The sequence below is a fragment of the Musa acuminata genome, chromosome BXJ1-4, assembly GCF_036884655.1.
Source record: "Musa acuminata AAA Group cultivar baxijiao chromosome BXJ1-4, Cavendish_Baxijiao_AAA, whole genome shotgun sequence".
NCBI classification, from domain to species: domain Eukaryota; kingdom Viridiplantae; phylum Streptophyta; class Magnoliopsida; order Zingiberales; family Musaceae; genus Musa; species Musa acuminata.
In genome coordinates this window covers 44,243,144-44,268,989 of record NC_088330.1, presented here as the reverse complement: position 1 = coordinate 44,268,989, position 25,846 = coordinate 44,243,144, and the positions used below count along the sequence as shown (strand labels likewise).

The window sequence follows — 25,846 nt, the reverse complement described above, 5'->3', positions numbered from 1 at the left end:
GAGTAATATATGACATAGAACATTTAGTGATTTATGTTTATAGATAAATTGGTCTCATTATCATGATCTCATCATGATCCAATTCTTATTGCACAGATCTAGGGACATCATAATATATTCATCATCAATATAAAGTGATAAAATATCATAATAATAATAACCAAAAAGATTGTGCAGCATATTACACGTGTTAACACTCATGTAATTAGCTAGCAAGACACATGTAACTAGCAATTATGCCCCAAGCATTGAGCATTAGTCTATCATGTCTTTAGCGTCAGTTGTAAAGTGTATGTATATTTTTAAGATGTGAGTGTTGCAAGTTCAGGAAAGAATGTTTCATTACTTTTAAAAGGACTACACCAATTCGATTGAGCCTCTATATCAAAAATTAGATCTCGACCTACCAAGATGGAAGACTGGTCAGACGGACAAGCCCGACAATGTTACAAGCAAAACACACAAGGAATAAGTCGGATAGATAGACCTGATGACTCAATAGAGACCAACACATTATAAGATAACAAGTTAGGTGTCATTGCGAGTCAAAACTATCCTCAAAAGGCATTTCAAGCACCATAAGGACATTTTGATCTTGGGGGTAATTAATGAACAGATCTTCCTCAATCTTCACCTTAGGATATTTCAATTTAAAATGGGCTATGGTGATATAGTACCCATATTGATACGAGATGACCCCTAATCTCTCTAGGCTTCCTAAGCCCGATGGAGGCCTTGTAGTCGACGATTACTTCCTCCCAATACCTCGATATCATGCTTTGCTTAGCCTCTGGCACCTCTTTTATACCCTGAACTTGCTCACTGATACTCATGACCCACTCATTAGTCATAGTAACTTGCTCGATGAGTTTCGAGTTTTATGTCCTTATCGAATCCAACTTTCAAGTAAGTCACAACACCTCGTTCTTCATATTTTGGCTGTTGCTCGGAACCCCTTTCAACTACTAGGCATAGTCAGTGAGGCATTGATCGACATCCTCTAAATGCCTTGCTAGCTTAAATCGTCCAGCCTCTATCTTGACAATAAGCATAGGGTCTCCCCTTTACTTCTTCAGCACATCTACTTTTTCACAGAGATTATCGATCATAAGGGACTGCTAGTGAATGATGAAGCTGACGTCTCATATGTGATTAGTAAGAGTCGTGACATAATGGTATTGCTACAAACCAAAAACAAAGGGGTAAGCAACGAGAAACTAAAGGGACTAGCCATGACTTAACTTATTAGCACTTCATTGCAGTAACATGTGTTGATCAAAACCTTCAATGGGGAATGGTAAATCTGCTTCATCACTCACAAGAATAAGGGCCCCTTGCAGTATTGCTTTGTGGCTCCGCTATCTCCCCATATTTTTTGCCTCTCTTACAAACCCTCTCATCTTGGCTGTAATAGTATATTTGGGGTCGAATTCGATAGGTCAGCTAGGTGTCATCTGTGAGGGCAATATTCTCTACCATTGGAAGTAAGACACTATCGCTAGGTGGAGGGAAAAATGAAGTCCCACCTCTAGAGTGTTAGAAGACAAACAAAATGACTTGAATATAGGTAGAATGGATGGTGACCAACCGATGGACTTGTAGATTAACTCGATTGGGATAGAGTACTTAGTCTGCAAGTGATTTAGGAGTTGTATACTATTGAGTCTTTATTATATATTCTTTTTATATACTCTAAGTCATGAAGAACCTTTGGGTTCATGAGAACTAACACCCCTAATGAGGGGGAGATTGAGACTTCCTCCACTCTTGGGTTGTCCAAGGATAGAGAGTCAACCTCCTTAACTATTCGGCGGCCATGATATTAGAAAGAGATGGTGCGAGAAAGGAAAGGCATCCCAACCTGTAAAGGTGAAAGAATAGGATAATAGAAGATCGAGGTGTTATAGAGCTGATATGCTATTAGAAAAAACTTGTCATGGTGGGAGGCACAAATCAAAACGTCCTCGAGACGTATGAGTCGAAAAAAACTGACCTACATTAGAAGAAACTTACCATAGTAGGAGACAAAAAATAAAATATGCTTGAGGCACGTGAGTTGAGAAAACCCGACCTCCACCTCTACTCGATGCATGGAGGTTGAGAAGCTCGACCCTTGCCTCATTCAAGGCATAAAGGTTGGGAAGCCCATCCCCCACCTTCACTTGAGGCATGGAGGTCGAGAAGCCTAACCCCCACCTTCTCTAAATGTTTGGAGATTAAAAGTCCAACCCATGCCTTCTCCCAAGGCATGGAGGTCAGGAAGTCCGACCCTCGCCTTCCCCCGAGGTGGGTAACTATAGAAGCTTGATCCTCACCTTCACTCGAGGCATAGAGGTTGAAAAGTTTAAACCCCTCCTTTGCTAGAGACGGAGAGCTCAAGAAGCTTCATCCCCACGTTCGCCCGAGGCTTGGAAGTTAGGAAGCTTGACCCTCACCTCCACTTGAGGTGAGAAAGGTTGGAAACCTAACTCCTATCTTCTTCCAAGGCATGGAGGTCAAGAAGCTCGATCTCTGAATTCACCAAGGCATGGAGGTCGAGAAGAGACGATAAGGTCGAAAAAACCTGACCTCATCCGACCAATGTGCGTCCTTCAATAATACGAGAGGTAGGTCGTTAATGAATCACCACCAACAATGCTAGGGAAAGACAATCTTGGACAAACATATCGGATGAACTCGTGTCAGATAAACTATATGTGTCACTCGATTGACAATAGATTGAAGATGTACAAGCTTGACGTGTTGAATAAACAAGACGTCGTATTTCAAATTCTTCTCGTAAGAGTCCCAAAGTACGTCTTGACAGGATGAGAAGATAAATGATAAAGAATACACTGTTAGCTAATCGTTATCCAACATATAATCGTTAAATGATATTAATAAAAAAAAAAAATGAAAGTTACTCTATATTTATCATCGTGATAAGGGTTCAAGATAAATATTTATGCATCTATTATAGACAAGTGATAAGAGTTATGATGAGTTAAACCGAATGAGATACACCCACGAAGGTTTTTTATTTCTCAACGTGCCACGATCTGAACCTATGCCTCTTACCCTTGTGGTGAATGGAGAAGCGGCACGGGACCCATCGATCAGCTATGGATCTCGCCGTTGCCGACCGTCGGTAAGAGAAGTAGCACTTTCTGTCCACGCGTCCGTCCTGCCGTATCAACCTGAAGATCTGAAAGCAGCTACATGTCAATCTGTGCTGGATTCCCGCCAGGCCCGTTCACATCACACCGCACTCCAGGTCGACGCGTGTCCTCGGGATTCGCTCTTGTGGTCGTCACGTCGCTGACGTCTCTGGCTAGATCTCCTGAAGAACCCTGACAGCCACCACGACATGTCGTCGTCGTCTGTTCCCTGTCCCTCGCTTTTCCCAACACGTCGTTATGTTCTGAGAATGACCCTAAGTGGTACGCTCCAGATCTACGCAACGACTACGTGTCGTGCATAGATACACTACAACTTCAGGCACACAGTCTAGCCAGGCGTGGGTCCCACCACTCTTCGTCAAGTCACGAGGCTGGTAGTGAGAGGGTGCATAGTGAGCCGTGGAAAAAAAAGAAGAGAAAAAAGATATGAGTTAAATAGGGGCCCACGAGGATCGAGGAACCAGCCGCATGAAATGCTCGACACGTGCGCATTGGTGTCGACCAGCTGCTCAGCGGGGAGAAGAGCGGACGCGTGTCGGTGGGGGGCACGGTGAGCATGGTAGGGTTACCCTGTCGTCGCGGGCGCGCCTATCGTCTTGTCGCCGCGAACCATCCAACCTCGACGCGTGGCGGATGTCGCAAGCTCCGGGCAGGGCACTCTCGGGAGCCCACACGATCCAAGACACTTTGAAACACCCTCCACCGTACCCCCACCTTCTGTCTCAATCTCTCTCTCGTCGTCGTCTTCATTTCTACGGGAGTTGATCAAGCGACGGTCTCTCTTCTATTTCTCCATAATCGATGAAACACCGATGTCTGATCACGGGAAGATCCTGTCAGAGGGCGTGGTCTGACCGATAGATTTCGCATGTTTTCTTGGGCAAAACCTGATCTTTGATCTGAAATAGGTGAGAATACGTGCGATTTTAGGGTAAAAGTTGGGTCTTTCGTCGTGTCCGTTTCTTTCGATCGATGAAGAGGTTTTGGCTGGGGCACAACGATGTCCGAGGAATTGTCATGAGGCGTTATCCTGGCTTCTTCGGTGGATTTCCCGAGTGTTTTTGTGGTAAAATTTGAACTTTGACCCGAAACCTTGTTGAGATCCGGCGTCATAAAGGAATACGCTGGTGTTCCTTGTTGGTTCTCCATGGAGGAGGAGGAGGAGGTCTCGTCTCCGGTACAGTGCTGCCCGAGGGATTTCCTGAGGCGTTTCGGGAGTGGTGGCGGAGAGGAGCTGACGGAGGCCAAGAGGGGAGAGCCCTCCGAGGTGGAGCACAGCCTCGGCCTCTCGTTGGGCGGTTGCTCCGGGAACGAGCCCAACGATAGGTGCACGGCCTCCGTGTTTCCTCTCCGGAAGGCCCTCCCTGAGGCTGTGGCGGTGCCTGCGGATGCCGAGGAGCAGAGGAAGAGGAAGCGAAAGGAGCTGCAGAGCCGGAAGAGGACGAGGTCGGAGAAGAGAGACAGGAAAGGTGATATTTTGGACGAGGAGATGGAGGACGGGCAGAGGCCATCTGCGGCGGCGAATGGCGTCGTTCCGCCGGCATTGGCGACGAAGCCCAGAGCTGGAATGGTCGACGGTTCCAAGTGCTTCAGGCCGGAAACGCAAGCATCCATCGGATCTCAGGGGAGCGGCTGCTCCGGCGTCTCCGAGTTCAACTGCGGGGCAAAGCAAGGTACAATGGTTTCGGCTTCTTGCGTGTTTAGCAAGGAGAACATGGTGTGGGTTGGTTTTTGATTTCTAGTGCAGTAACAGTGTGTGATTTCTAATGCAGGCATAGAGGAAAGCAAACCCACGAAAGCAGTCAATGCTACTGCGATGAATGCTGGAAGGGTGATGGGAGACACGAAAGAGGTAGAGAGGGACATGTTGCCATGCGTCTCTGCTACGGGAGATGGACCAAATGGAACAAGGATCGAAGGGTTCCTCTACAAGTACAGGAAAGGGGAGGATGTAAGGATCGTGTGCGTGTGCCATGGCAGATTCTTCACCCCTGCTGAGTTCGTCAAGCACGCCGGAGGTGGAGATGTGGCGCACCCACTCAGACACATTGTGGTCAACCCCTTCCCCTCGGCATTCCTGTAATGGGTTGGTCTTTTAAGACCCTTCTCGTCTTCCATGGCTATGGTGAGCGAGCAGATCTTTTATCTTCCTTCTCCCTTTTGTTATCAATTGAACTGCTCTCATTTGTGAGCTTCTTCTCTCTTACCAAGGTGTAAGATGAGATTTCAATGACAGTCGCCATATGATATGTTTGACATCATAATTTGGCACCAACTTTATGCCTAATGTTCAAGACCTATCCACACACACACACACACACACACACATATATATATATATATATATATATATATATATATATATATATATATATATATATATATATATATATATATATATATATATATATATATATATACACACACAAGGAGAGGCTTGTGAACATTTGAACCAAATGTTAAGATAAGTTAAGAATTCAAAGAATAAGAAACAAAAAAGAATTGCCATCATGAGCTCCATTTCAACATAATCCCTGCAAATTAATATGGAATTGATGGCTTTGTGCGTTGTCGGTTCTAATTCAGTTTGATGGTGCAGTGAACATACTGATATGTGCAGCGTCAGTAAACCAACACCATAAAAGAATCCAAACACTGCGTCGGTTCATCTAAATATATCTCACGTAAAAGCAGAAGCCAATAAATATTATGATGGAAAAAGTCTTCGGATCATACCTTCCAGCACTCCTAGTGGTGGAATCCTGACGATGCGACCTAGCAATAACACAACTCATAGGTATCAGCTTCCCATAATAACAGTGGGCAGTGAGTGAACCCACTATAACTCATCATCATCGTCATCATCATCATCATCATCATCATATATATATATATATATATATATATGATCAGGTTAGTATTCGTGTCAGATTATAATTGTTGGAAAATGAAGAAAAAATTGACTCACGTCCTTGAAACAATAGCCTTTACACGAAGAACCCGTTGGTCTTCGGTGAGGCCATGTTCCATCAACAACAGCTGTGGCGGCAAGACCAACCCAATTATTCTACTGTGTCAAACATGATGATGAGTTCAACAGGCTATACAATCATTTGCACAAGAATTCCAGAATATTGTAATATGTCATGACTTTTTATCGGCAAACTAAAGCTTACTGTCACGATCATTGACCGAGATGAGTGGGTTTGTGTCCTTCTGGCCTTGACTAACCTTTGAAAAGCATCTTTACTTATATAGCCCTGCAGAAGTTCCTCATTCGAATCGAGCAAGTAAAACTTGCTCGTAACAGGAGAACCATAACCTGTTATCAGGATATTTGCCCTGCAAGGCATAGCTGATAGATATATGTAAGGCCTGCAGCTGTCCCTTCGAGTAATTTCTCTCTTATTGCCTGCAGTAAGAACAATGAGGTCTTCAGAAATCATACTCAGTAATTCAGATTACGCATCAATTCCAAATGGTTCCAAAAGATGCATCATTTTTGCTAGCATCATGTGAGATCAGTAAATAAAAAATATATATAACCCGCAAGCCCCTTGTAGTCTCCTTTTTGGTTTTTAGCATTCACTCACCGCAACATCTGCTCTTTATTTGTACCTTTACCCCTACCGTTGTCTTCCCATTTATATATAATTTGAATGACCGTGGATGAGAAACCCAAAAGATCCTCTAACAAACCCAAGTCTCTCACCAACCAGGCCAGAGGGATAAATCAAGACTTGGCTTATCTGTTTAATCATTAACTCTAGTTAATTCATGGTTGACAGGATCATCGACCAATTCAACAAATGACATTTGTATGTAAAAGAGATAGGAAGCTTTTCTAATATATGGAGTGCATTTGTGGCTGTCTTTTCTTCATAAGTCAATAGATCAGAAGGTTCCTTGGGTCACAACAATAGCACCATAAAAATAATGGGAAACTAGCAGAAATCTTTGTTACAGATTAATAATTATTGACATTAGAATATCACAACAGTTGGTATGGGTAGTTACCCTTACCAGCTGACTATTGCCTTTTTTTCTGAAAAGAGAATTACTTCATTAGATCACTAAAGCCGGACCAGTGTCCGTATACAACCTGGGATTGAAGTCAGAGCCCCAGGAGATAGTCAGCTCTTGGATTCTACCAAAAAAAGGGCAAGATTTTGTGCTGCCACAGTCACATTTCTCCTAATATGACAATTTCACATAGCAAAAATCATGAGCAGCCCTCAAAATGTCCTTGATTATAGACTGATGTGCCATGGTGGCTGGTTAATTCCTTTGATGAAGTTGATGATCTCCGGTGCATCGAAGCGAATGATAAGCACCAGCTGACTACTGCTAATCAACCCTATTCATCCGACAGTTTCCAATAGGTCCATTACAGTGAAATCTTTGTTATCCAGAAGTATGTATCAGATTGGGGCCATAATCAATCAAAACTAAACCGATTAGGACTAATAAAAGTCAGTAATCTGCTGAGACAAATTTCCACAACAAAAAAGAAATATTTGTTACCTACAACAAAGAATTATAAAAAAAGAATTTAAGAAGGCCAAAGAAATAAGAAAGAAATAGGAGAGGAGAAAGGGACAAGGGCCTGCAGGCTATATAACTAGTTTCACATACAATAGTTGTAAAGTATATGCTATTTTTTTAATCAAGAGACTTATATGTGATACCTCAAGTCCTAATAGCATAAGTATGCCAATATTTGTACATGTGGAATGGTAATCCTTTAAGCAAACCCATCTAACAGTGATTTTATGAAGTCATGATGCCAGCGGAAAGGTTTCTGTAACAATTTTTTTATTCTTAAGAACTTCAGACAACTTAAAAATTGATTATATTTCTTAGAAGTCTGGAGAAGAAATAATTAAAAAAACATTTAATATGCCAAAAAGCAGATTTCAGCATCAGATAACATGACTAGGAAAATAAAAACATACCTTAATGATTGATCATATGGCAAAAGAACTCTCCATCAAATGACATACCAGTGATATTACACTCAAGAAAACTCAGTTGAAACTCCATGACATTGCAACCTTAGAATAGCTCAGTTACTTCAACGGTTAGACGACGTAAAAGTATGTGATATATCACCTGTTGTCAAATTTAGAAATCTCTGTTATGATTTTTCAGCAACAATAAATAAAAAATATTTAATAAAAATACCCAACAAAATGTGAAGTATTACCTCCCATATCATGCAGAACTTGTTCTTGGAGCAGAAGCTGCAATGAGATAAAAGTCATCATAAAGGAGTACGTGAAACTAAAAATCACCTGAATCAAACTGCATCAAGACATAACTATTTCTGCACATTAGTTTTCTTAGATAGCGAGTACGTTTGCTCAATATGATGAATCTCAAACACTTCTCAGATACACATATAATTTAGCTAATGAAAATATCTAGGTTAGTTTCATCTTTGAAATCTGGCCAATAAAAGGTTCAGCATAAAACATACAAGTCACTCAGATTTTATAGAAATTCGTGTGCGGTTGCAATCATCTAGTTTACTAGCCAAAGTATTTTGAAATTTTGCTTTCTCCATTATTGACAGAGTCCAACAACACCTGCATTTGTTACCTGTACAACTTGACGAAGAGATACAACAATGATTCACCCTCGAGAACTAAAAGTGCACAATTTCTGAGTATTTATAAGTTTCAAAAGATGAAGTTATGCAAATTTGATCAACCCTCTATTCAGCACTTGGATATTTACAGTAATAGCAAACTCAACAACAAACTGCTGAATGGGTAAACATGGGCAACTGAAAAATCAAAGTTTATGCTGCACAGACAGTTGCTACTTTTCATATCCTAGCTTGATGAATAATAGAATTGATAAACATTGAAGAACCATACCTCTCTTAAGCGTGTATATGTTAACCATGCCCATAATGTGGAGGTTGGATTTCCCTTAGCTTCTTAACAACTTGCTTCATTGTGGGCCTAATAGAAAGTGATTCAACAGTACACTTGACACCTAGGTGCAAAATCCCTACCAAATCATCATGCGGAGCCACATCCCACAGTCCCTCAGTGAAAAATTCGTGAGCACGGCCTTTTTGCAGCAGCATGCATGCCCAGGTAACAATATTGAAGCCATCACCATATGGAGAGAAGGAAGGATCCAATGCTTTTTTGTCTGAAATTAATTCCAACAGCACCACACCGTAGCTATATACATCTGCTTTATCAGACACTCGACAAGTCATTGCATACTCCGGAGCAACATAACCAAATGTTCCCTTGACACCAGTGGTCGCATGGGTTTCAGAATTTCCTAGAAGCCTCGCCAATCCAAAGTCAGAGAGATAAGCATTACATTCATCGTCCAACAGTATGTTGCTAGGTTTAACATCTCGATGAAGGATGCGGGGCATGCACTGATCATGCAGATGAACAAGTGCACATGCAATGTTTAAAGCAATCTTGTGAAGCATCCTCCAATCCACAGACCTTTTTGATCTTTCCTGTATAAATCTCTCTAAATTACCTCCTGGAAAATAATTATATATAAGAAACATCTCAGAGTCGCTAACATGGTATCCTATTAGGGTCACAAGATTAGGGTGCTGCCATCTCCCAAGGGTCTTGATTTCTGCATGAAACTGTTGAACACCTTGAAACCTCCCTACTGCAAGCCTCTTTATAGCAACCAGAATGCCTGGTGAAATCTCAGCCTTATATGTAGCCCCGAATCCTCCACTGCCAATGCAGTTGCTAGCATTGAAACCCCCTGTGGCTAGGACAACACTCTCATAGGTTAGCGGAACACCAATATCCACAAAAACAGTCACTTCCTTTCTTCCAGAAGCTCCAATGGGGGGCCTAGGTATGCACTTTCTTGCATAAATATAGAGAACAATTAGAGCTAGAATGACTGAAACTATGGCTGCAGCTGAAGCAATTGCAGCAATTTCAACAGAACTAAAGCCACCACTGCTGCTGTCATCTGAAGAGTTTCCTGTTGGTGAGTTGGTAAATAGTTGCGAACTCTGGCTGCTCCCCAGCAAATCAGAGGATGGAACAGAGAGAGCATAGATATGACAAGACTGGAGAAATGGATTACCATGAAGACTATCACATCTCAATGTACTGGCATTAAAAGGCAATGATCCAGACAAATTATTGAAGGAAACATTGAACCTAGAAAGTGATGCCACTTTAGCAAAAGCAGAAGGAATAATCCCAGAAAGATTGTTGTTGTTAAGTAAAAGGGTGGTAAGATTTTCCATCTTCACAAGATCACTAGGAATATAACCAGTGAGGGAATTTGATGAGAGATCCAAAACCTTGAGGGATTGCAACTGACCCAAGCCAGATGGGACATGGCCACTAAGATTGTTACCAGCTAATGAGAGATATTTCAAACTTTGTAACTGTTTAAGACTGGCAGGTATCTCACCCTGCAGCCAATTCCTACTTAAATCCAGACTAACAAGATTTTCTAGTAACCCAATACTTGCAGGAATTGTTTCTGAAATCTGATTGCTAGCAACTTTCAGAACCACAAGAGACCTGCATTTTGCACCTACTTCTGATGTAAACCCACCAGATATCATGTTGTCGCTGATGTCAATGATTAGGTGATTCACTTTGTTGCACATCCCCAAGGCAAAAGCACTAAGTGAGCCAGAGAGATGGTTCCCATTAGCCAGAAATGCATAAATAGTCTGGTTAGCATGCCTATGATTGTCCAATGGTAAAGAAGGCAGAGTACCTGTAAAATTATTCCTTCCAAAATTGTGATATATGAAAAATTCACCAGCAGTTTCAGGAGAAGGAAAGGCAAGTCCACTGCGACTCTTATAAGCAAAGAATGAAGAATAAGACGAAGACAGGTCGTGTGCGGGGATCCGAGATGAAGGGCATTGCTCGTGAGTAGACCTTGGGATGGAGGCAGATAACTGATTCCTGCTGACATCAAAGACATCCATACAGGACACAGGAAGCTCCTTGTCAAGGCAACCCACCAAATTGTTTGAGCTTAGATTAAGAAATCTGAGGTTTCGGCACTGGCCAAACACTTTAGGTACCATTCCTGTGAAACGATTCTCACCCAAGTTAACTGTTTCCAAGCTCTCACAAGAACCCCAGTTGCCAGGAATCTCCCCTTCAAACGTTGCCCTTGGTGCCCAAAGCACCCTAAGCTTCGGCAGAGCCGTGATGTTTTCGGCAAGTTTGCCTTGGAAATAATTATATTCATCCTTATCAACAGAATTTGAAGCTTCATCATCCGACATGGGATCATGTAGATTCAGAAGAACAAGGACAGACAATTCTAAGCAGTTCCCCAGCTCTGCAGGGACGAATCCATTCAAACGGTTCCTGGAGACATCTAAAACTTCAAGCTTGCTCAATCGCCCAAGCTCAGAAGGAATAGAGCCATCCAAAAGATTGGAGGACAGCAACAGAACACGCAGCTTGGCGCAGTTGCCTAGTTTGGTTGGAATGCTTCCGACCAATAAATTTCCAGACAAGTCCAAAATCTGAAGACTACGGTACCCATAGCCAATCTCCTCAGGAATCGATCCTCCGAGACGATTAAAAGAGAGATACAGCTCTCTTAGTTTGGAAAAACCATTAAGAAACCCTGGAATCGTTCCATTGATCTGGTTGCCGGATAGGTCTAGGGTCTCTAATTCCACACATCTCGAGAGGGAGGGAGGGATCTCACCTTGAAGCAAATTGGACCCCAGATTTAGCACACGCAACTTTCTAGGGAAAAGCGAGGGAAGCCTACCAGAGAACGAGCTACTCTCGAGGTCAAGCACTTCCAGGTTCTCCAAACCCCAGACCTCGCCAGGGATCACGCCATCAAAGCCATGGAACGGCAAGGACAGCACCCTTAGGTCGGAAAGATTCCCGATGGCGGAGCTCAACGTTCCCGCCAGCCTTCGTCGGGGATCGCCGCAGCTCCGACGATACGGGCCAGACCGGGAGCAGGGAAGAAGAAAACCGCCATCTTTCGCGGAGATATTGAGGGAGACGACCCGGGACCGGTCGTCGCAACCGACGCCGGGCCAGGAGCAGTGGTCGGGGCCGGGGCCCCAGCGGCGGAGTAGCCCGGCGGGGTCAGCCGAGACGTGGCCCTTGAAACCAAGCAGCGCGGATCGCTCCGCTCCACGAGTGTCCAGTTCGGCTTTGTCGCCGAAGGAAGCGATGGCCATCAAGAGGAGGAGGACGACGAGGAAGGAGGAAGCAAGGGTTCTCCGGCGTGGTGGCATCGGCATTTCGGCGAAAAGCCTACAGAGGAGGAAGAGGGCGTCGAGGTGGCAGAAACCTAAAAACCTAACCCTAACCTTACATGGATGGAGGTGGAGGAGGAAGAAGAAGAAGAAGAAGAAGAAGAAGAAGAAGAATTCTTCGTAGCTTCTTCGCTCTTATTTTCCTTCATTCCGCTGATGAGTTTACGTAAAGTTACGATTCATTTGTGGTTCGTTCCACCGAGAAATTTTGCTCGTGCTGCTTCTTCCACCATTCTCCGCTGTGGGTCCCCGGTGGGACAACGCCAGAGGATCAGCTGCAAGCACAGAACAGCGACGAAGAACAGAGTGATCGTGCAGTTGCAGAGAACTTGGTGGAGCCCGCAAGCAAATGACGTGAAGTAACATAAATGGTGGAAAGGGATGTCACCTGCCAAGCAAAGGGAGAGGAAAGAGGCGTCGGTGGGGCCGACTACGGTCAAACCGCGCATTAGGCAGTCAAGGAGGCGGCTCAGTCAAACCGGTCCACACTTGGTAGCGGGTGCGGAGGTGGGCCGTGTTCGCACCACATCAGCCATTCGTGACTTTGAATCGCTGATGATTGGCTCCGTCCCACAAACCGAAACCTAAAGAATTAATCATCCAATAATTACTTAAGTAAGAGTGGAATGAAATTAAGCGTTAACAGGTACCGTAGTATTTCCATCTACTATTATAATGTATAAATTGTAGGAAAACAAGAACTTAAATCTGGTCTTGCAAGAAATATATTTCTATTATCAGAAGAAGAAAAAAAAAAGAAAAAGAAAACTCTTTTTGTTCCAAAAGAAAAGATCAATCCAAAATCATTTCTTCTCTATTTTCTTGTCAAGGGTAACATAAAAGCTATGGCCTTCGTTTATTCATCTTCTTGTATCTTTGATCGGTCGAAGAAAAAAAAGAGAAGATGATTATCGAGACGAATAAGTCAAATTCCAATTTCATTTCTTCAGTCTTGGTTTTGCTCAGACTATTCTCCTATATGATGATGATGATGATGATGATGATGATGATGATTGTGAAGATCTAGAAAGAAAAAGAGCATTTAAGTCGGTCGAATGGTCATGTGGACAAGGCCACACATCATCGACACAAGGGTGTCTGTCACATCACATATACTGGCTGCATCATGTGCGACGCAGTGAGTCCATGGAAAGACCTGTGACTTGTGACCACTTCCAACCTCGGAATAGTAGTTCTCTTTTCCTCCCAACACGAGGTCGGGCGAATGCAGACAAGACGAGGGAGACGCCAAGGTTCGAGAGACTTACTTGTGGAGGGACTCGAACCAGAGAGGAAATAATAATTGTTGTGGTTGAGGTGATGTGGGATGCGGCTTCTGCAGCCAATTACTGCTTCCACAAGGGAAAGAGTCCAACACAAACCGGTGAAGATGTGGCCCTGCCAAAGCACAAAAGAAAAACAAAAGACTAACCATGTGATCATCCGGAGAGCTGCTGCAATTGTGGCACACAGTTGAGATGGACTGGCATCAAATGTTCTGCAAATCAAATTCAACTGGAGTCATAGTCATGAACTTGCAATGTGATCAACTTACAATGATGACAAGTCATACCTTCCCCAACTCTTGCTTGTGAAATCTGGAATATTAAGCTGCGGTCAAATGAATGTTAACCTTACCTGAATTTGCCGAAAAGATCTGCATTTGGTAATCCATTATGCTAAGAATCTCTGCATCATGTTCAAAATTTACCAAAGAACAGATCAAAGAAAAGCATTCCTTTGCTGAGGTAGAAGAATGAAACCATGCAGCATGGAGGTGGTGTCCAATGCAAAGTGGAACCAGCATGTCTAAATTAAATGATGATATCTTCCTTCAATTAAATGGTGATATCCACCACCAGACATGTCCAATGTCATTTCAAAAACATCCTAATTTAGTTCATTAGCACTTGATGATCGGCATAACAAAACTTCATGAATATGCAGGATACACCAAGTTTCATACCCATCACCAGAAGAAAACTTGGATTTTTAACTCCAAGAGTGAAAACCTGGAACGGTCACTTGAACGGATGAACATGCATACAAACTTACAAGGAAACCCAAAGCTTATTGGAAGTTGCAGTCAGCCTTGCAAATGTCTACAATTATAAACTGAAAGCTTGCAAGTAATCTACATCAATTGAGTGTTGTTCTTTCTATCAATCCTGTAATATTACCCACATGCACCTTATGATACAGTTATTAAAGCAATTAAAATAAGCATATTCTGAAATGGCACTGGCCCAGAAAGGATTCTTCCAAGTATCGACCATTCATAGCTCACCAAAAGTATGAAGAATCAATTCCTCATGATTTAGTAGGTCAGGAACCCCAAAGGATCTCTATCACACATAACATGGTGGATAACTTGTTCTACCTTATTCCACCTGTAAAGCAATGCAAGAGTCTGTAAGCAGAGACCATTAAGTAACTGTTATCAGACAGATCAAACAAATCAAGAAAAGCTCAACCTTGAATTGACTCAGGAATTGTACAGGTTCTTCTATTATGCCCGATCTGGTTACATCTAGTACAATGCAATGCACGCACTTCCTTAGACTGATGCGGCTGGTAACCTCGTTTCTTTCTAGGAGGATCATCTAAATCGCTCCATGTTTGAATTTCTTCATTGTTGTTATCCATGATATGCTCGTAATCATTATCCGCCAGAACCATATCCCTTCCTGGCTCATCATGTAACTCTTCCAATGCCTTCTGCCTACCAAGGAAAGCCCTCTTGTATGTAATAAGCACCCCATACTCACGATGAATGTCATTTATAATTTCTCTCGGTTTGTAATTTCGATTTTGACGGAGCTTATCTCTTATGCAATTGGCGATCCACTTTGCAGTCGCCTGCCTGTGACCAGCATCATTTGATCTTATACAAGTGTGCTCTGGTGTCAGGGTCCTTATTCTGAATGTGCTGACCTGTGGGAGCTTCGATGCATGGACCCGCCATGTACATCCTTCTGCAGCACACCTGCCAAGATAACCAAAATACTCGCTTTAATCAACATCGTCGATACCAAAAATGCACAAAGCTACAACCAGATGAAGGACTAAGTTACTCGATGAATACAGGACCAGTGTGTTTTAGTAGATCTGAACAAAAAGTAGTAATTTGTAAGTCACGATCATTTGGGCTTGGCTGCATGGATGGTGGATCATTTACCACCAGTGAAAACTGTTGAGGGCAATACAGTGTCCTAATATGTGAAAAAAGAAAATTGTGCATCCATTTCTTGGTCACATGTGACATAGATCACATGACAATTTTGAAACTACATGCACGTAGAGTGTGTCAAATGAATAGCACTAACAACATTTTGACTAAACGGACAAGCATTGGCTTTGGGGATTATTTTGAAGAACAGGGATGGTTCGGTAGAGAGATGAGAAGTCTGTTTGTCTTCTGATCAGATCTGTCTAAGCAGCCTATGCTTTTGCATCCAGGAAAGCACAATAAAGCTACTGATAACAATGTAGAAAAACGCGTACAAAAAAAAAAACAATGGCCTTTCCTCTTTTACCATTATTTTTATGAATTTCCCATATGAATTATCTCCAAGGGAAGACAGGGAACATGAGATAGCGGTTTGAAGACCAACGCCAAGTCCAACCTCTGGTGACTCCAAAGTTCTGAATGACAGGATTGAGGATTAACTCCAATTGCTCAGACAAACTGTCTTTCCTTTCTATACCATCATAAATGCATGACACCCTGACTTTGTGTTAAGACTACCTAGCTCAGGACTTGCAAACCAACACAAAAATGGATGTATCATGAATTGTATTCTTAGATGATCGTATCTTCACCAAACTTCATGGATGCCAACTAACTGTCTTTATGAATAGATCAACTGAAATTGATACTATCACAAGGAGATATCTCGATACAAAAGCACGGTTGCTCGTGCATTAGAATTGAGTTAATAATCACAAAACCAAACTACTGACAAATCAGGAAGTCGAGATCAACCTTGCTGTGACACGACGCTGGTCTGACCGGATCATATAAAGCTCAAAATTTGCAGCAATGGCAGCACTAGTGAGTGCATTGCGAAATGTCTGCACTTCCTGATATTCTTGACCAACAACTAATGACTGAGAGTCTTTCCTGAACATCTCACCCGACATGCTTAAGCCGACCGGCGGATGCCTCGCATAATCTCTTCCGGAGGATGCCACAGAAGTACTGGGACCATGCTGGCCGATGAGCGGCCCTTCCGCAATCACAGTTGCTGTCTCTCTGCAGTTTACTCAATCTGATTAAGCCTCAAAACTTGCACAAGGACAAGGAACAACAAGATGAACAACTCAAGAAGCTATCTTATTTCGGACAAAACTTCTTACAAAACATAACCACAAGCATAATCATGGATTCGAGAGGTCAATACCTGAGGGTTTCTGCGATATCAGCTTCTGATGCAGGCTCCCTATAGACAACAGCAATCTCGTCATCGGAATGCTCACTCTTATCAATGAAGAGGAAAATTGGGATCTTTCTGTTGGAATCGAACTCCTCCATCATATTCCTCACATCATTATCATTCTCGACCGAGATAAGTCGGGAGTCGAGACCGCTGTCGGGGAGCTGAAATCTGACATCCAGGCAGCGGGGATCGACATCGCAGAGTTCTGACATCTTCGAAATAAACGTCCGGAAGCTCGCCGACCGATCGATCGAGACCAGCCTAGTCTTCCCCCCAACATACAACGACCTCCCATGTTGGTTCACGAAGTCGCCGCCGAAGCTACAGAGCAGCTTCGCCTTCTCACCGGCCACCATCGCCGCAGCCCTAGCCCTAACCCAAGTCCCCGAAACCAAACCCCAGATTCCAAGCCGAGCGTGGAGATCCACTTCCGATTCCAGTCATTTCACATTGACAAGAACCGTAAAGAATAAGCAACTTTGAATCAATTGAGCGAACCGAGAGCACGAAATCGGGAGAGAGAAGATCGAGAATTACCAGTGAGAGAGTAGCTCCCGGCGGAAGATCTGTTGCCGGCGTCGAGATCTCAGCGGAGTGTCGTTGTGGGTGAGGGAGGGGAGGGGCATTTGGGGAACGGTGGCCGCCGTGGAGTGATAACGAGGGTTAAAGTTTGCGGGGTCAATTTACGTAAACCGCCGACTTCACGGGGACAGAACGGGAACTACGTGTTAAATGGTTCTCTCTCACTCCGGCCTGTCAGGGGCCGAATGGGAACGATGTAAAAAGGAGAAGGTGATATTATAAGGTCGTGCAGGGAAGGGAAGTTGGAAGCTTTCTAGGGTTTGAGAATTGGGGCTTTCAGGGGATGGGAGGCTATATCTATCAATTCATTCCCAACAGATTCAATAAATAGTTTCTTCGCAACATTGCCAAACTACAAATTAGCTTAATGTTCAGATCTAAAATGACAAATAACAAGTATCTGCAATCAAACCGAGTGATCACAAAGAAGAACAGAAGACACTGAATCCAACTCAGTTTAGATCTGTACTTTGGCGCAATCCAATTGCTATGTAACACTGAAAAGATAACTTACTTTTGTTGTAAGATGTGCTCAGATTACACTTTTCTGGGCTTGATGACAAAAAAAAAAGGTATATCTGTAACAAAATGAAGAACAAAAGAAAGACCGAGTTGTATAGATCCAAAATGAATGAGGCTAAGGCTGTATGGGGAAAGGAATGGCAGGTTAAAAGATAAAAGACAGGTTAAATATTCGATTATTAATTACCGACCGTTGCACTTTATTCGATGGGCAACAGCCTTCGAATTAATCATCCATCGAAAAGAGCATTCTTTGAGCATTTACTACAATAGTTGAGCCTTGCCTTGTTCTCTCCATAATTTGTTCGATTAATGTCTTCATTTCATCATCATCATCATCTTCGTATGCTGTGTATATCTCATGAGTGACATCGGGTTCCCTTTTCTTCAGATTCTGCTCCCACGTGGGAGCGCTTCCACGATATTTTGGTCCTTCCATTCCCCATATTAAACTTCGATCAGATGACGGTAAGCCATATTGGTGTTCATTATCGGAATTAGTTGTGGACGGCAGCTTCTCCTCCGTGGTTGCAACCCTCATGAACTCTTCATAAGCTTCGTCGTATGCATCCAGAGCATCTCCAGCAAGGTTTAAGCAAAATGGCCGAGAGAAAGCAGTGTCTGCGGTGAGATCCATTGGGCTGTCCTGGTTGGAGGAGGATCCCATGTCGCTGCTTGAGAAAGCTCTTCGTGAGACGTGTTCGGATTCTACCAACTGGAGTTGTTTCTGGGTTTTCTGAAGTTCTATTTCTAGCTCTTTAATGCGTTCTTCTAGTCTGTGTTGGATCACTTCGTACAATCGCAAGCTAAGCTCTCGTGGTGAAACCGCATAGTTAAAATTGTTGGTATAGGTTGTGGATGCACTCTTGCTGTCACTTGCATTATCAGCATACTCCTCAGGTGCCCCACCCGGAAGCAGATCTGCTTTTAGGTCCCCATGTACCACATCGGCTATCAGGTCTGGATCAATCTGTAACATGATATATTCCAAACATGAGCTTAGAAACGTATGTAGTGTGCCCCATCAAGCTACGCTGACTGATTCATACATATTGGAAAATCAAATGGCCAGACATTGTCAAAAAGAGCAGAACAACATAAACATCATAAACAAAAATGTATCTAAAATCACAATATAAACTTCTAACATACACGATACCTAATTGTATCATTAACAGTCCCATGCATATTTAGAACACAAATGAGAACATTGGAAAATATTGTTATGATCAAGGATTTTAATTTTGAATAATACCGCCTATACTGGGCGATATGAACCGGTCCATTAGCAGACCGGTACATGGACTGTCCGCTACCAGGCGGTAGCATTGATCAGTGACGGAGAAGAAAGAAAGGGAGAAGAAAGAAAGTGAGAAGAAGATAACCTGGAGATCCAACACAACGACGAAGCCTTGGCGATGTCACGAGGAGAAGCGATTTCTTCTCCACAGCAGAAGAAACCAAGTGAGGCGACGCCTTTCTTTTTTTTTCGCGCAGGGAAACCGAGCGACGTCACCTTGCCCTTTTCTTTTTCTTTTTTTTTTACGTGGGGAAACCGAGGCGACGTCGCCTTTCCCTTTTCTTTATTTTTGCGCAGGGAAACCGAGGCGACGTCGTCTTTCCCTTTACGCGGGAAAACCCTCCCCTTTCCCTTTTTTTTTTCCCCCGCGGCTCCTCACGTGGTATACCGAGCGGTATACTGAAATGTATCGCTTAGTATATTTATACCATACCGTACCGAACTGAGCTCGAAACTCCGATATGGTACGAAATTACAAACCTTGGTTATGACATTATTCATGAAGCCTCGTAGTTGTGCATTGTGACACAAATTGATAACAATGGTTGAGGCAGAAGATTTTGTTTACTAATTTATAGACAAACAATTTTCTTATGTGATGAACTTACAAAATTCAGCCATAAAGATACAAGGCACGATCAAAAGCATTTCTCAAAGAAGTATGTCCAAAAGCATAAATAGAACATCATAACAAGGATGCTTAAATGAGCAGAAAGCAGATAATCAAGAAGATCATGTTCTCATGTTAAAGTTCAAGTAATATTAATGTGTGAATAAACTTCAACATATTGTCATTTGAGTAGGTAACATAACACTCTGCAGTTTATAAAATTTAGTGGCTACAGAAACTTTGAATTCAGCTCCAACAAAGCGGAGAAAGAGAACACTCGTATCAAATTTAAGGATCACATAATGAAGAAAACATTATTCTAAGGGAATGATTGATCATGGAAGAAATGGAAAGTAATAGAAACAAAGATGTTGCACCAAATGTTATCTAAAGATGTACAAGAAAATATTCCTTCTTCATTTGAAGATATTACCATTTCAATGACTAGATGGCAAATAAAATTTTCCTTTTATTTACAAAGTTCAGGATCACAAAGAATAAAGGAATTTTGGCCTTACCTCATTAAATGTTGACATTTCTCCATTCAAACTGGAAGCTATGTTCAGTTCCAGCCTCTCGAGCTCTATCTCAAGCTCTGCTTCAATCTTACTCCTTGAATCTTCCTTGGGCAACAGCAGCAGGTTGTGCTCATTGTTTTGGGTGAGAAAATAAGATGAAGAAACTTGAATCCTGGAAGATTCAGTAGTTTCTATTTCAGCAATGATATCACTTGGTTCCTGGCACCCACAAGCTTCATCAGCAAGCTCTTTAACAATTATGGATTCTTTCATCTCCAACTCCTCTTCCAAATCTTGAACCAAGTTTTCTGAGCTCTTCAACATGTTGTTTAACTTCTCTATTTCTTTTCTATTTGATAGTATAGCAGATACGAATCCGAGGCTGACTCCAACAGAAAAGATATGCATCCCATCAAGTGAACCTGGAAAGAATATATGTGCTGAATAAAATGACCAAAAGAACAAAAATTGCTTTTAACTGAGAAATTATTTGGAAGTTGAAGCAATTAAAAGATCTTGGAAAATTGTAACAAAAGGAATGCAATATATTATTTTAGGACTTAAATAATAAATGAAAACATTTTTGTAAGATACATCAACAGCAATAGATGACAATGCTGGTTTTGCAGCAAAACACTTTCAAAGAAAATTGATGATAAATGCCAAACTGACATACTGTTGCAGCTTATTCACAAGACAATTAAACATATTGAATTTTTCTTGTCAAAATAGATTTGTAAACAACAACTTGGATAACAATTCAGATTGCTATTGGAATGTAACAATGTTAATAAATGTAACACTACTAAATATAAATGTATATTCTTCATGAACTGAACTGACAATAAAAAATATTCCAATTTCATTTATATTTTCTTATGCTTTATCATGTCATGTAGTGTTTTGATTTAAATGATCATTATAACTGATTATTCAATATATGATCATGATAATTATCACTAATTGTTCAACAAATTCAACTGATAGATACAAGTTAATTATCCAAAATAGTTTATTAATCATTATAACTGATTGGCCTCATGGTTACTGGCCAAAATCCAGACCCATCATTTTGTTCATAAATGATGAGCATCATTTATAGTAAATGAAGCTAGAAGGCTGAAAGGAAAGAAGGTAACAGTGGTAGTCCTAGGAAGAAATCAAGAAGAGAATAAAACAAAATAATGAAAGGAAATTAGCCACCCAAAGACATTTTCATTTGAGAAACATTCATGACAACATTAATTGACAACTCTTCTGCAGAGAAGGATATATCAGGAATCAGAGAAATCCTTTTTGCTATACCGACCAGTATTTACTGGTTTGGGCATGAAGTTCTACACGAACCCAACCCATTTCGGGCAGTCAGGTCTGGTCTGTACTAAGAGAAAGCCTATAACCCTAATCGTGAATTGCAAGACCTCAACACCCACTATCTATTGTGTGCAAGAAACTCGCCTGCCACCATCCGTCGCAGCCTACCTCACCCTCTACCCACTGTGCACCACCAAGCAGGTATGCTCCTCTTATCTTCTTCCTCTGCCGCCTTCTGTTCTTCCTTTCTCTTCCTCCTCTTTCCTATTCCTCCTTCCTCATCCAACTCCCCTTCACCACATCCTCCTCTTCCCCCCCTCCTCTTCTTCTTTCCTCTTCCTCCTTCCACTTCCTTCACTGCCTCCTCTTCTTCTTTCCTCTTCCTCCTTCCTCTTCCTTCACTGCCTCCTCTTCTTCCTTCCTCTTCCTCCTTCCTCCATCATCACCTCTCCTTCATTCATCTTCCTCCTTCCTCCTCCTCCTTCGCCTCCTCCTTTTTCTTTCCTCTTCCTCCCCGCTTCCTCCACCACCTCCTCTTCTTCCTCCTCCTTCCTCTTCCTCCTTCCTTCACCACCACCTCTTCCTCTTCTTCTTACTATTCGAGTCTTTGGTATATCCCAATGGTACAAGGTTACCGTGATACAAGACTGCAACCCTTATTTGGCATCATATCAACCAACATCTATTTTGACAACAAGTCATGTCCTAGGGTTCTAGAACACCATCTACATAATTAGTAGTCCCTTATACGAAATACAGTTATTTCACTCTAAAAGACAAGCAATAAATGTTATAATAAGAAGGCATTAAAAAATGGTTAAAGCATTAAGAACTTTCACATCTGCAGACAATAATGGCAACAGTTGATCTAGAAAGAATTAAGCACAACAGGATTTCACATTTTTTATATGCTTCAGAGGACAATTCCTAGGCTGCTGTATATAGTCAGGCAATCACCAATGACATCCACTCGGAATCAAAATATATCCAGTATTTCAAACTAATTGATGGAAGAATGACACGATGAGATGCAAATTTGATAAGTATGTAATACAGTTTGCAATGTGGCAAGCCAGGTCAGGATTAAAAGAAGTCTGGAATAGAAAATATACAGAGATCGTATTAAAAAGTTTGACTTCTGTAGACAAGATTTAAAAAGAACTAAACATGATAGAACTTTCCATTTTAGTAATCTTTAAATTGAGAAATTAACAAGGCCGATGTATATACTCAAGCAATCATTGATGGCATCCACATGGAATAAAAATAAAAGTATCCAATGTACCTTCAAACTAATTGTCAGAAGAATTATATGTTGAGATGGACATTTGATAAGTACATAATACAGCATGCAATGTGTTAAGTAGATCTAGTGTCGAAAACAAATCAGAGATACAAGCATAGTACCATATACTATTTCTTCAAAGTTTCAATGTTGCTTCACAACCTAAACAACTTCCTAATAAGTTTTACTGTTATCTAAATATATTCCTCAGCTACTTAAGTAGATCTAGTGTCTAAAACAAATCAGAGATGCAAGCTTATTTGGTACAAAAACACATGAAGACATGGTGTCTTAATACCTTTCTGATGACAGCCCCTGCATGATCTCTGGGAGTTGAAAGACTCTAACTTTTCATCTGGTGTCTCCCTACTCTTTCGTTTTGGTGTCCTCGGCTCAGGAAGAGATGAAACACCCATCACTCTCTTCATATTCCTCTCCTGTATTCCACTTCCAAAAGGTATATCCATATCTCCAAAACTAGATTTGCTGATTATCTTGCTCCCATCTGTTATGACAAATGGCCTCAAGGCTGGAGCAGCAGGAGAAGGAAATGAACTAAAAACAAACTCTTCAAATTCAAAGTTCTCGCTGTAAATTTGAGGAACAAGGCAGTTCTCCAAGGAAGAAAGGGGCTTAATTGAGTGTTGGCGAGGGCGCCTGGTTCTAAGAGAGCTTCGACCTCTACCACATGAATGACCCAGACTAACACTCAGTGGAGAGAACTCTGCAGATGAGTTATACATGAAACCATCCATGTCATACCTACATTTCTCAGAACACTTACCATTTGCCTTCCCAGTTTCCTCATCTGTCGAAAAATTTCCTTTTCTGAAAATCCAAGGCTGCAAACTCAGAAGAGAACCATGGTCCCTCACATACCTACCTGAACTCATAAGGTTATCTCCATTAACACTACTACCGGAAGCCATTCCCTCAAATGAAGAATCAGTTCTAGACCCCACAGATCTTCTGGGGGTGTTGCAAGGAACCTTATCTTCATTGGAAGAAGCATCTTCTGTGGCTTGCTTACAGATTAATCTCCGAAAAATACTGCCTCCAGATTCAACTCTCTTGTGATTGGTCTGCTTATCCATTTAGAAAACTAGCTTGAATTGTCTCATGAAAGAACTGAAATAAATGCTTCTGATAAGATATTCTCCTCCCTATTTACCAAATAGTGAGACAATGCTGAACTAAAATTGCTCGACACCACTTACTGCACAATTTCTGCTCCTTGCTTGAAGATAAAACATCACCGAGCAAAGCTTCCGGACCTACAAAGTCTTATCTTTACCGTTCAATCAGATCTCCAAAGCAAGAGACTAGCTAGATGCAAAAAGCTCATGAATCCATGCCAAAAGAAAACAGCCCCGAAAACTAAAAATTTGAAAACGAGAGAGCACCACACACCTCAAGCAACATTACCACGGCACTTCAGAACCCTAAAACCCAGATTGCCGATAATGAACACCACAACAATAAAAATATCAGATCTTTAGGGCAAATAATAAGCAATCAACCAATCCAGCACCGCCCCTTCTGCCGTCACCATCAAAGATTCAATTTTTCCGCCGGAAAACGATCCATATAAGGAGGAAAAGCCGATCTTGGCGTAGAAAGAAGCCGCCGATGGAAGAACTCGACCACAACAGAGCAACCAGCGGCGCTCCAACTTAAAAGAGAACAAGGAGAGAGGGAGCGAAAGAGAGGGTTGGGCTTCCGAAAACGGGGGATAAGAACCCGACACCAACCAACCTAGCAATGACGGCCTGGAAACCCTCCGAAAACCGCACCCGTCTTTTCCCTCGCGTCCAAAGAGGAACTCCAATCCCAAACCAAGAGAGGGCGAGACTGAGACACCCAAAGAGAGAGAGAGAGAGATTTGCTTCAATTATTCTTCTCTCTTTTTTATTCTTATTTTGATGTTCTTTTTTGCGTTTGAGATTGAATAATAACTTCGGTACCCTTCTTCGTTTACACGTTTTCTGCATTTGCGTTATTATCGGATAGAAAATGGGGACCACCTGGTTCCCAATGAACAGGTACGAAAACGGGTATGAAAAAAGCGGGTGGAAAAGGTCTTTCTGGTTGAGATTCCCGATGGGACCGCGGGGAGGAGCTTCCGAGGCCCAACTGATCTCAGCCATCGATGCCTCATCTTCGCCGTTTGAGAACGGCTAGGATCCCATGACCCGCGGCCACCCAAGGTCGTGTCCATGGGAATCAAAATATATTAGGCAATTAGTAAATAAATATTATTGTGATGGGGAGGAAGGATGTTTGGATGTCGATCGATGTGGGCCGTATGATGCATCAAATCTGAAGCAGAACAGACAAAAGCTGGGGTTTTGGTCGTGGCTTGTTGAGCGGAAAACGACTTTTAGTTCTTGGTTCACATTCATACGCTTCTTCGAGGATTTTTGCATCACATGTTTGTAGTCTTCTTTTTTTATTATTATATTAATCTTATATTCAACCATTATTAACTTTAAGGATTTTTTGCATCATAAGTTTATAATTAAATTAATTTTAAATGTAATTATTATTAACTTGAGCTTTAAGTATACTGAATCGAGCATATGAATAATGATTGCTACATCAATTAACATCTCAGAAGGATTGCATGGCTACTAGAGATGTCCATGTAAGGATTTTTGTTTTTTCTTTCTTTTTTTTGCCCCCCCCTAACATACTTTTCAAGACTTTTCCAACTAATTCAATGAAATTTTTTTGATCTGCTTGAATGAAGGATCCTAGAATTTTAACTCATATGGGAACTGAGAGGTGAATCCAATCAATTTGTCCATTGTATTTAAAGAAACTGTAAATCCATTATCATGGACAGCT

General features: G+C 41.9%; 4 protein-coding genes across 11 annotated transcripts; 1 reads left to right on the top strand and 3 right to left on the bottom strand.

Moving 5' to 3' along the window:
• Positions 1 to 3,887: 3,887 nt before the first annotated feature.
• Positions 3,888 to 5,388, top strand: LOC135672685 (ninja-family protein AFP3-like). The gene is made up of 2 exons (XM_065181184.1): positions 3,888 to 4,831; positions 4,931 to 5,388. The coding sequence occupies exons 1-2, from the start codon at positions 4,306 to 4,308 to the stop codon at positions 5,239 to 5,241; spliced, it is 837 nt and encodes a 278-aa protein (XP_065037256.1). The 5' UTR covers positions 3,888 to 4,305; the 3' UTR covers positions 5,242 to 5,388.
• An 812-nt stretch (positions 5,389 to 6,200) lies between these two features.
• LOC103982145 (LRR receptor-like serine/threonine-protein kinase RPK2) lies at positions 6,201 to 14,298 on the bottom strand. The gene is made up of 8 exons (XM_065180335.1): positions 14,003 to 14,298; positions 13,862 to 13,927; positions 13,698 to 13,778; positions 12,818 to 13,013; positions 9,041 to 12,704; positions 8,365 to 8,401; positions 8,114 to 8,270; positions 6,201 to 6,570 (listed from the first exon to the last, which is right to left on the bottom strand). Exon 5 carries the CDS (start codon positions 12,412 to 12,414, stop codon positions 9,061 to 9,063), a length of 3,354 nt encoding a protein of 1,117 aa, XP_065036407.1. The 5' UTR covers positions 12,415 to 12,704; positions 12,818 to 13,013; positions 13,698 to 13,778; positions 13,862 to 13,927; positions 14,003 to 14,298; the 3' UTR covers positions 6,201 to 6,570; positions 8,114 to 8,270; positions 8,365 to 8,401; positions 9,041 to 9,060.
• A 136-nt stretch (positions 14,299 to 14,434) lies between these two features.
• Positions 14,435 to 17,825, bottom strand: LOC135581514 (uncharacterized). Of its 3 annotated transcripts, none has more exons than XM_065180344.1 (5): positions 17,406 to 17,825; positions 16,833 to 17,295; positions 16,566 to 16,700; positions 14,904 to 15,415; positions 14,435 to 14,819 (listed from the first exon to the last, which is right to left on the bottom strand). In XM_065180344.1, the coding sequence occupies exons 2-5, from the start codon at positions 17,222 to 17,224 to the stop codon at positions 14,806 to 14,808; spliced, it is 1,053 nt and encodes a 350-aa protein (XP_065036416.1). In that variant the 5' UTR covers positions 17,225 to 17,295; positions 17,406 to 17,825; the 3' UTR covers positions 14,435 to 14,805. The 3 variants fall into 3 exon arrangements, with proteins under 3 accessions (XP_065036416.1, XP_065036414.1, XP_065036415.1); XM_065180342.1 differs by having other exon boundaries at positions 16,415 to 16,684; positions 17,406 to 17,724; XM_065180343.1 differs by having other exon boundaries at positions 16,415 to 16,684; positions 16,833 to 17,725.
• A 294-nt stretch (positions 17,826 to 18,119) lies between these two features.
• LOC135671928 (uncharacterized) lies at positions 18,120 to 24,880 on the bottom strand. 6 transcript variants are annotated; one of them, XM_065180341.1, is made up of 5 exons: positions 24,410 to 24,880; positions 24,217 to 24,282; positions 23,298 to 24,127; positions 20,401 to 20,822; positions 18,120 to 18,942 (listed from the first exon to the last, which is right to left on the bottom strand). In XM_065180341.1, exons 3-5 carry the CDS (start codon positions 24,091 to 24,093, stop codon positions 18,199 to 18,201), a joined length of 1,962 nt encoding a protein of 653 aa, XP_065036413.1. In that variant the 5' UTR covers positions 24,094 to 24,127; positions 24,217 to 24,282; positions 24,410 to 24,880; the 3' UTR covers positions 18,120 to 18,198. The 6 variants fall into 6 exon arrangements, with proteins under 6 accessions (XP_065036413.1, XP_065036412.1, XP_065036411.1 ...); XM_065180340.1 differs by having other exon boundaries at positions 24,217 to 24,273; XM_065180339.1 differs by having other exon boundaries at positions 24,217 to 24,880.
• Positions 24,881 to 25,846: the final 966 nt, after the last annotated feature.

Bases quoted from the DNA above. Each gene is read 5' to 3' on its own strand.
- LOC135672685 (XM_065181184.1), top strand. From the start codon at position 4,306: ATGGAGGAGGAGGAGGAGGTCTCGTCTCCGGTACAGTGCTGCCCGAGG. The intron at 4,832-4,930 runs GTACAATGGTTT...TTTCTAATGCAG, and splicing joins CAACTGCGGGGCAAAGCAAG to GCATAGAGGAAAGCAAACCC.
- LOC103982145 (XM_065180335.1), bottom strand. From the start codon at position 12,414: ATGCCGATGCCACCACGCCGGAGAACCCTTGCTTCCTCCTTCCTCGTC.
- LOC135671928 (XM_065180336.1), bottom strand. From the start codon at position 24,093: ATGGATAAGCAGACCAATCACAAGAGAGTTGAATCTGGAGGCAGTATT. The intron at 20,823-23,297 runs GTATTAAGACAC...TATTCTTTCCAG, and splicing joins CAGGGGCTGTCATCAGAAAG to GTTCACTTGATGGGATGCAT. The intron at 18,943-20,400 runs GTAAGGCCAAAA...ATCATGTTACAG, and splicing joins AAATGTCAACATTTAATGAG to ATTGATCCAGACCTGATAGC.
- LOC135581514 (XM_065180343.1), bottom strand. From the start codon at position 17,224: ATGGTGGCCGGTGAGAAGGCGAAGCTGCTCTGTAGCTTCGGCGGCGAC. The intron at 16,685-16,832 runs GTATTGACCTCT...AGTAAACTGCAG, and splicing joins GATATCGCAGAAACCCTCAG to AGAGACAGCAACTGTGATTG. The intron at 15,416-16,414 runs GTTGATCTCGAC...TTATCTTGGCAG, and splicing joins CAGCGTCGTGTCACAGCAAG to GTGTGCTGCAGAAGGATGTA.